Here is a 9,399-nt window from a genome sequence, read left to right on the forward strand (position 1 = left end):
CTAAAAATACTCATCGCGAAAGCGGTTACCTGGTCGTGAATGCGAAGCTTACTCAACTCGACCCTACGCAAATGCGGGACCAACATTGCGAACGCGTAGACAAAAAGACTAGTGACCAAGTGAACCAACTTCTTTTGCGCGAACGCGTGACCATCTTCGCAAACGCATAGACTTATAACCTTAGAGCTTCGCAAACGCGGGACCACCATCACGAACGCAAAGCATAAAATTCCACCTGCCTCCACTTCCTCTTGGTGAATGTGGGACTCCCCTTGCGAATGCGAAGAAGGAAATTAGAACTGGAGAACACCAGAAATCTGCAAATTTGAAACTTCAAATTTCTACAACTGATACCGAAACCTATCAAACCACGTCCGATTGACCTCAAATTTTGCACACAATCCATATTCAACATTATGGACATATTCCAAATTCCAGAATTGGAATCAGACCCCGGTATCAAAAGGTCAACTTCCAGTCAAATGTCCCGAAAATTTGACTTTCGCCATTTCAATCTTAAAATCACCCAACAGAGCTAACGGAACCGACGAAACTCCATTCCGGACTCGTCTTCATGCAGTTCCTACTACGGTCAAAATCATAAGACTTAAGCTTCCATTTTAGGGACTAAGTAACCCAAATCAATCTGAAACCCCAAACAAAACCTCCCGGCAAGTCAAATAAGTAGAAAAGGATACGGGGGAAGTAGTACATAGGAGATCGGGGCTATTATTCTCAAAATGACCGGCCTAATAGTTACATCCTCCCCCTTAAATTAATCGTTCATCCTCGAACTAGCAAAGAGACATACCTGAAGTGGTGAAAATGAGGATAACGGTTGCGCATATCATGCTTGGTCCCCCAAGTCGCCTCCTCGACCTGCTAATCCCCTCCACTAAACCATCACTGAAGCAATTTTCTTTAACCTCAACTTTCGAACCTTCCTGTCCAAAATAGCCACTGGCTCCTCAACATAAGATAAATCCTTGTCCAACTGGACTGAGCTGAAATCCAACAGATGAGACGGATCACCGTGATACTTCTGAAGCATAGAAACATTGAATACCGGATGAACTCCTGCTAGACTGGGAGGCAACAACAAATCATAAGCAATCTCCCCAACTCGCCGCAACACCTTGAATGGGCCAATAAACCTTGGGCTCTGCTTTCCCTTCTTTCAGAACCTCATAACGCTCTTCCTAGGCAAAACCCGGAGCAAGACCCGTTCTCCAACCATGAATGCAACATCGCGAACCTTTCGATCCACATAACTCTTTTGTCTGGACTAGGCTGTGAGAAGTCTATCCTGAGTCACCTTAACCTTATCCAAAGCATCCTGAACCAAGTCTATACCCAATAATCTAGCCTTGCCCGGCTCAAACCAACCCACTGGAGACCGACACTGCCTACAATATAAAGCCTCATACGGTGCCATCTGAATGATCGATGGATAGCTGTTATTGTAGGCAAACTCCGAAAGTGGAAAGAACTGATCCTAAGAACCTCCAAACTCCATGACACACACGAAACATATCCTCTAGTATCTGAATAGTGCGCTTAGATTGTCCGTCCGTCTGAGGATGAAATGATGTGCTCAACTCAACTCGAGTACCTAACTCCCATTGTACGACCCTCTAGAACAGTGATGTAAATTGTGTACCCCGGTCAGAGATGATAGATACCGGCATGCCATGAAGCCTAACAATCTCACGGATATAAACTCAAGCTAGCTGCTCGGAAGAATAAGTAGTCATCACATGAATGAAATGAGCTGACTTGGTTAGCCTATCCACAATCACCCAAACTGCATCAAACTTTCGCCGAGTCTGTGGGAGTCCAACAATGAAATCTATGGTGATTCGCTCCCATTTCTACTCCGGAATCTCTAACTTCTGAAGAAATCCACCCGGCTGCTGATGCTCATACTTCACCTGTTGGAAATTTAGGCACCGATCTACATATTCCACTATATCCTTCTTCATCCTCCTCTACTAATAACGCTGCTTCAATTCCTGATACATTTGTATACGGTGAAATTGGAGGGTCCAATTTCTCGTCATGGAGGCACCTCAGAAGATCATCTCGAAGTCTCGAGACTGCAAGGCTATGGTCGAGTTTCCTCCCTCGAGGATCGTCGACGACCGACCTTGGGACAACGTTAACCGTGGCCAGAGTAGAAACGGGGGGTTCCAAAGGCTTATGGCTAGGGCTGACAGAGCCTAGTGGACTACCCTAACCCTTAATCAGGGTGTCATCCAGCTGTCCCATCTCAACTATTTATCATTAATATATTTTGTACTATGTTGGGATTCCCCTCCTATATAAAGGGGGTCCTTGTCATTTGGTAACCTCTAATGCTTTAGTTGCTCCACATGAAATATACAAGAACTTTCTCTTTGCTTTCTAACATATTCTCTTGATATTATTGCTTCTACTTATTATCTTCACATTTGTTCATCATTTATTGCTTATGATTGGCCATAAAAAGCCTCCGTTAATTTTATTATAACTGTTATTCACACTTTGACCCCCTCGATAGCTCCTAGTCCAGCTCCACAATCGACCTCGAGGCCCCCGAATTACCAAGCTCGAGGCCCCGCCTATCGATTTGATTATCACCCTATCTTCAACTCTCATTTTGTTTCGAAGTCCCACATACATAGCATCAACTGATTAACAACCGGCATAAAAATAAATCACTTATTTTTAGAGTCCCATAATCAAATTTAATTGTTATTACCATTTTCACGGTAAATAGTTTGGCACCCACTGTCGGGCTAAAGTGGGGCTAAAAATAATAGTGATTATTTTCTTACTGGTTTAGCTACACAACGCAAGTTATCTTTCATGCTTTTATTGTCCAAAGATCTGCGATTTCAGGTCCAAATGTCCGACTCAGTAAGCAACAATCTAGAGAACCATGGAGAAAATGGCGTAGATGTTTCGGGTGCTGGCGTGCCAACACGAAACCCTGAGAATGCACCAGAACCAATCCCTGTGGACGCGGTTTCGCGCGACACACAATAGGTCCATATAAGCTCGCACAGTGACAAGAGCATGCGTCAAGGAGATCTACAAGAAGCTTAGAAAACCCCAACTAGGGATGAACGTGAGGTTAGCCTCCACGTTATTTCTGAAATGTTGCAGGCACAACATCTAGCTATTGCTTAGCTGCAAAGTCACCAGAAAACTCCTAGCACGGTTACGTCGGGTATAGATCCCCCAACCGAACAGGTACCGGAGATGTCGAGCAAATCGGCCGATAGTCGACCCTTTCATCATAAAAATACTCGAGGACCTCACCAGGAGGATCGAATCGGGCAAGAAAATGATAGAAGCTAAATACAAAAAGGTCAAAACCTATAACTCTAGGGTCGATCAAATTTCAGGCGCACCCCCGGTCACGAAAGGTGTGGATTCGAAGAAGTTCATACAAAGGCCGTTCGTAGAAGAAGCGGCCCGGAAACCCATCCCAAAGAAGTTTAGAATGCCAGAAATCCCAAAATATAATGGGATCTTAGACCCCAATGAGCATGTTACTGCTTACACTTGCGCAGTGAAGGCAACGACATAAAGGATGATAAGATCGAGTCTGTCTTACTGAAGAAGTTAGGGAAAACACTCTCGAAAGGGGACATGATGTGGTATCACAACCTAGATCCTAAATCCATAGACTCATTTGCCATGTTGGCGGACTCCTTCATAAAGGCACATACCAGTGCCATCAAAGTAGCAACAAGGAAATTTGACGTGTTCAAGATCAAGCAGAGGGAGAACGAAATGCTACAAGAGTCCGTATCTCGCTTCCAAACGGAACAAATGGAACTACCACCGGTCTTTGATGACTGGGTGGTACAGGCCTTCACCCAAGGTCTGAATGAACGAAGCTCAGTGGCTTCAAAGCAGTTGAAATAGAATTTGGCCGAGTATCCCACTACAACATGGTCGGACGTCCACAACCGATACCAGTCAAAGATCAGGGTCGAAGACGACCATCAAGGAACCCCATCGGGCTCAGTATACCCAAGCAGGCTTCTGGCGAAGGAGCCAAAGCCAAACAAATAAAGACATCAGCCATACACTGAAGACAGAAGGAATGCCCCGAGGCGTAACCCACCCCGCATTGATCGAAGGATAGACCGAGGACAGAATACTCGAGGACTAATCAACAAAGCTAGATTCGGCTGAAACGCAGGGCTAACGGAGGCACCTCACTTATCAGAATATAACTTCAATGTCGATGTATCGGACATCGTGTTTGCCATAAGTAAAATCAGAGACGCCAAGTGGCCCAGGCCTGTAAAATCGGATCCTTCACAAAGGAATCATAACTTAGTGTGTGAATTTCGCAACACACATGGCCACAGGATCGATGATTGTCACCAACTCCAAGAGGAAGTAGCCAGACTACTCAATAAAGGTCACCTCCGAGAATTCTTAAGCGATCGGGCCAATAATCAGTTTCGGGAAAGAGAGGCGGCCAAGAAGAACGAAACGAATGAGCCGCAACATGTCATCCACATGATCTTGTGATACATCGATGCCCCACAAGAACCCGTGATGAGAAGGAAAAAAATATCCATCACCAGAGAAAAGCGAACCGGGGGTACATACCCGAGGATGCTCTCACGTTCAGCGAATAGGACACTGAGACCTTGTCTCAACCCCACAATTACGCAGTGGTAATCTCTTTCCTTGTAAATACATTTCAAATAAAAGATGTACTTGTGGATCCAGGTAGCTCGGTTAATATTATCAGGTCGAGGGTAATAGAGCAGCTCAGAATGCTGGACCAAATCGTGCCTGCCACTCGAGTCCTCAATGGATTCAGCATGGCAAATGAAACAACAAAAGGAGAAATTACCCTCCCAGTCAACGTGGCTGGCACAACCCAAAACATCAAATTCAAACAACTAATTTTGAATAAGTTCAGAAAGCCTAGGAACATGATCTAGATGAACATCACAAAACAAAATATGCAGCATTTTATTTAAGGGAAGTGGCAGAATCCTAACCAGTTTGCCTACTGGTTTTATAGCCCTTTAAAACATAAGTAGTTTAACACAATCAAAATGCAATTTCCAATTTTTATATAAAGACTGATTACCTAAGGCTTGCCTAGGCATGGGACTGTATTGTCACGCCCCAACCTCGAGAGGCGTGACCGGCACTCAATCGAGTGAACCCAACTGAGCAAGTCTTATCTAACACTACCCATCCAACTCAATATGAATAAGGAAACCATGCTTTCATTTATTTAGACCAGGAAAGATAGTACATTCAACATTTTAGTTCATTTTATATCACAACGTTAAATCGTAGTTAAGTGTCCAAGATTCCATACAGTTATAGTTTAAAAGAAAGCAAGAGTACAAGGTTGCAACATGGTTCATTGACCTATCCAATACCCATACATAACCTACACAAACGTCTATGGAGCCTCTAAGGATACAAAAGACAGTGATAAAAACGCCGACAACAAGGCCCTGGCTATACCTCAAAACGGATATCTATAACAAAAGGTGTACAACCTGACCCTTGAAGGAGGAAGGGGCTCACCAAGATTTTGAGAAAAGGATGCTCTGCTACACATGATTGGCACTATCCGTTATGGGGCCACCTACATTCATTTAAAAATGTAGCGCCCCCAGCAAAAGGGATGTTAGTACCATGGAATAGTACTAGTATGTATAACTAAACACCATCTAGTTAGAAAGAATTATACAAGAACAAGAATTCACAAGTATAACTCAAAACTTCAAATGATCACCACATTATCAATCAAAAGAATAGTGCAACTTCCACATCGTTTTTCCTTAGCTTTTTAGTTTGGGACATTCCATACTATTCATCATTTGTTCACAATACCACCGATATCTTGAACGGAGTCGGATCTCGACCCATTTGGCTAGGTCGCCTCATTTGAGACATATACTTCAATCACAATCTCATTTTCCTTCTTTTCCGAAATTCATTCACAATACCACCGCTATCTTGAGCAGAGTCCGATCTCGGCCTGATCGGCTAGGTCGCCTTTCCAAGGCATTGTTCCCATCCCATTAATCACTTCGTTTCACATATATCATTTCATAGGCACTTGGGGCCACAACGTATCACATTATCCGGGGCACTAGGCCACATTTTTACATCGTTCCCATATTCAACATTAGCTTTGCCACTTAGGACAGTAGGTGCACACAAGAGCAGTTTAAATCATAAGCATAGATAAGACTTCACGTAGATGGCACAACAATGAAACTTCAATCTAAATTTAAGGTCTAAGCATTTCAATACATGATTCATATTCCATAATTCACGTTTCACATTGTTCCCATTTTGAACATTTACTTTGCCACTTAAAATCATAGCGCATACGAAGGCAATTCAAATCATAAGCATAGAGAGGAATTCGTCAAGTTTGGCATATTAGTCCCAAAGTAACCTTGGCATGACATTTAGGCATTAGCACATAGACCATGTTCTCCACACATCCTCCATATACAAAGAATAACACATTAAACATATGAAGAAGTACCTACCACATAAACTTTCGCAGAAATGCGGTCTGCATACCCGTTCTGCGGTCGCATAATGCACCACAGAACTGCCCCTTACAAAACCCCATGGGATATATGCGACGACTATGCGGTCCGCATATTGGTTATGCTATCGCATACTTGACCGCATACTTGACCTCAAATTGGTCCAACACACTGACTCATTTTGCGGCGACTATGCGGTCCACATACCTAATATGCGACCGCATCGCACTTTTCTGGAAAATATTATTTCTTGAATTTTTAGAGCATAGATCAGTCCAAAAAGGTCCGAACCACTTAACGGGGCCTTACATCCTCCCCCACTTAAGATCATTCGTCCTCGAATGAGGATCAAGGCTCACTTATTAGGAATGTTTGTGCAACCTCAGCTTTTCACTACATGAAACATATCCACAACCCTAAAATTTTTCTACTACCTAAATTTCCAAAAATTTCGCCAGAGTTTCCTTTGTAACTAGGCCTATCTACCTGCCAGAGAGCCCAGAAACATATCCTAACAGCATAAACATATTCATAGGTATAATATAACTCGTACAACATCAACCATGGCCGTATAGGCAACATATTACCAAAAAGGGGACAACTTTACATAGATCAAGTCAGAAGATGATAGTTCATAGGGGCTAAATACACAAAAGCTATTACATGACTATTCAAAAAAATGTGGGTACTGCATTTTCACTTCATCCTCGGCTTCCCAAGTGGCTTCCTCAACTTGCTGGTTCCGCCATAACACTTTCACGGATGCAATTTCCTTATTTCTCAATTTCCGAACTTGCCTATCAAGAATGGCAACTGGAACTTCTTATTATGATAGCTCTTCATTAACCTCAATGGTTTCAACTAGCACAATAGTGGACGGATCTCCCACTACCTTTCTCAACATGGACACATGAAAGACCGGGTGTACCATTGACATCCCGGGCGGCAGCTCGAGCTTGTATGCCATTGGACCAATCCTCTAAATGATTCGGTATGGTCCGACATACCTCAGACTCAATTTCCCTTTCTTTTCAAATCGCATGATACCCTTCATGGGGGAAACCTTCAAAAATACCCAATCATCCTCCTTGAACTCCAAATCTCTGCGACGCACATCCGAATAAGATTTTTGGCGACTCTGAGTAGTTTTCAACCCCTCTTTGATAATCTTGACATTCTCCATGGTCTGATGCACGAGGTCCGGCCCTATCAATTCCGCTTCTCTAACCTCGAACCACCCAATGAGAGACATGCATCTCCTACCAAACAATGCTTCAATTGGTGCCATCTGGATACTAGCATGGAAGCTGTTGTGTAAGCAAATTCTATGAGTGGCAAATGATCATCCGAGCTACCTTTGAAATTGAGAGTACAAGCACGAAACATATCCTCAAGCATCTAAATAGTCCCCTCTTCTTTGCCCGTCAGTTTGGGGGTGAAAAGTTTTGCTAAGATTCATCTGCGTGCCCAAACCTTGCTGAAATTTCTTCCAAAAGTTGGCTGTGAACTGAGCCCCTCGATCGGAAATGATTAAGACTGTTGTACCATGCAACCTGATTATTTCCTTGATATACAACTGGGCATACCATTCTGCTGTGTCGGTAGCTTTAACTGGCAAGAAGTGCGCTGATTTCATGAGTCGATCCACGATTACCCAAATAGAGTCAAACTTGCATGGAGTGCACAGAAACCCGACCACGAAATCCATGTTAATCATCTCCCATTTTCACATTGGAATTTCTATGCTTTGAGCCAATCCACCGGGCCTTTGATGTTCAGCCTTCACTTGCTGACAATTCGGACATTTTGCCACAAAATCTGCCACATCTTTCTTCATGTTGTTCCACCAATAAATTTCCTTGAGATCATGATACATTTTCGTAGAACCTGGGTGCACGGAATACCTAGAAGTGTGAGCTTCTGCCATGATCCTTTCCCGAAGACTGTCAATATCAGGAACACATAGGCGGTCTTGGTACCAAAGGGTACCATCATCCATACCTAGGGAAAAAGCTGCGGTCTTGTGTTTGTGAATCCCCTCTTTCAGTTGTGCTAATAATGGATAATTGCATTTCTTTTCTTTCACCTCCGCCATAAGCGATGATTCAGCCCTATTCTGCATAATTACCCCTCTTTCATTAGAGTCCGCAAGGCAAACTCCCAAACAAGCCAACTAGTAAACCTTCCTTGCTAACGGCCTCTGATATGCCTCCAAATGAGCCAAACTTCCCATAGATTTTCAACTAAGAGCGTCTGCCACAGCATTAGCCTTTCCCGGTTGATAGAGAATATCAATGCCATAGTCCTAGAGTAACTCTAGCCATCTTCCTTGCCTCAGATTCAACTCCTTCTGCTTGAAAATATATTGAAGGCTCTTATGATCCGTAAACACATCCACATGGACCCCATACAAATAATGTCTCTAATTTTTTAACGCAAACACCACTGACGCTAGCTCTAAGTCATGGGTTGGATAGTTCTTTTCATGATTCTTGAGTTGCCTAGAAACGTAGGCAATAACCTTACTATGTTGCATCAACACACACCTGAGCCCGATCCTGGAAGCATCCCAATACACCACCAATCCCTCTGTACCCTTTGGCAGGGCTAACACCAGTGTTGTTGTCAACCTTTATTTCAATTCTTGGAAACTCTTTTCACAAGCATCAGACCATTGGAATTTAACTGTTTTCTGCTTCAATTTAGTCAATGGAGAGGCAAGAGTAGAAAAACCCTCCTCAAACCTCTTGTAGTACCCAGCCAAACCCAAGAAACTACGAATCTCCGTTGGGGTAGTAGGTCTAGGACAATTCTTCACTGCTGCAATCTTTTGAGGATCAATCATAATTCCTTCCCC

General features: G+C 43.3%; 2 protein-coding genes across 2 annotated transcripts; both read right to left on the bottom strand.

The window, feature by feature from the left end:
• Positions 1–7,209: 7,209 nt before the first annotated feature.
• Positions 7,210–7,725, bottom strand: LOC138887348 (uncharacterized). The gene is made up of 2 exons (XM_070169083.1): positions 7,550–7,725; positions 7,210–7,339 (listed from the first exon to the last, which is right to left on the bottom strand). Exons 1-2 carry the CDS (start codon positions 7,723–7,725, stop codon positions 7,210–7,212), a joined length of 306 nt encoding a protein of 101 aa, XP_070025184.1.
• A 543-nt stretch (positions 7,726–8,268) lies between these two features.
• LOC138887349 (uncharacterized) lies at positions 8,269–8,637 on the bottom strand. The gene has a single exon (XM_070169084.1). It carries the CDS (start codon positions 8,635–8,637, stop codon positions 8,269–8,271), a length of 369 nt encoding a protein of 122 aa, XP_070025185.1.
• Between the last annotated feature and the right edge of the window lie 762 nt (positions 8,638–9,399).

This window comes from Nicotiana sylvestris, chromosome 3 (assembly GCF_000393655.2).
Source record: "Nicotiana sylvestris chromosome 3, ASM39365v2, whole genome shotgun sequence".
Lineage (NCBI taxonomy): Eukaryota > Viridiplantae > Streptophyta > Magnoliopsida > Solanales > Solanaceae > Nicotiana > Nicotiana sylvestris.

What these genes read in the sequence shown, in the direction of transcription:
- LOC138887348 (XM_070169083.1), bottom strand. Translation starts at nt 7,725, where the DNA reads ATGGAGAATGTCAAGATTATCAAAGAGGGGTTGAAAACTACTCAGAGT. An exon ending in AAAGGGAAATTGAGTCTGAG is followed by an intron (nt 7,340 to 7,549) that starts GTATGTCGGACC and finishes CATTCTTGATAG; the next exon opens with GCAAGTTCGGAAATTGAGAA.
- LOC138887349 (XM_070169084.1), bottom strand. Translation starts at nt 8,637, where the DNA reads ATGGCGGAGGTGAAAGAAAAGAAATGCAATTATCCATTATTAGCACAA.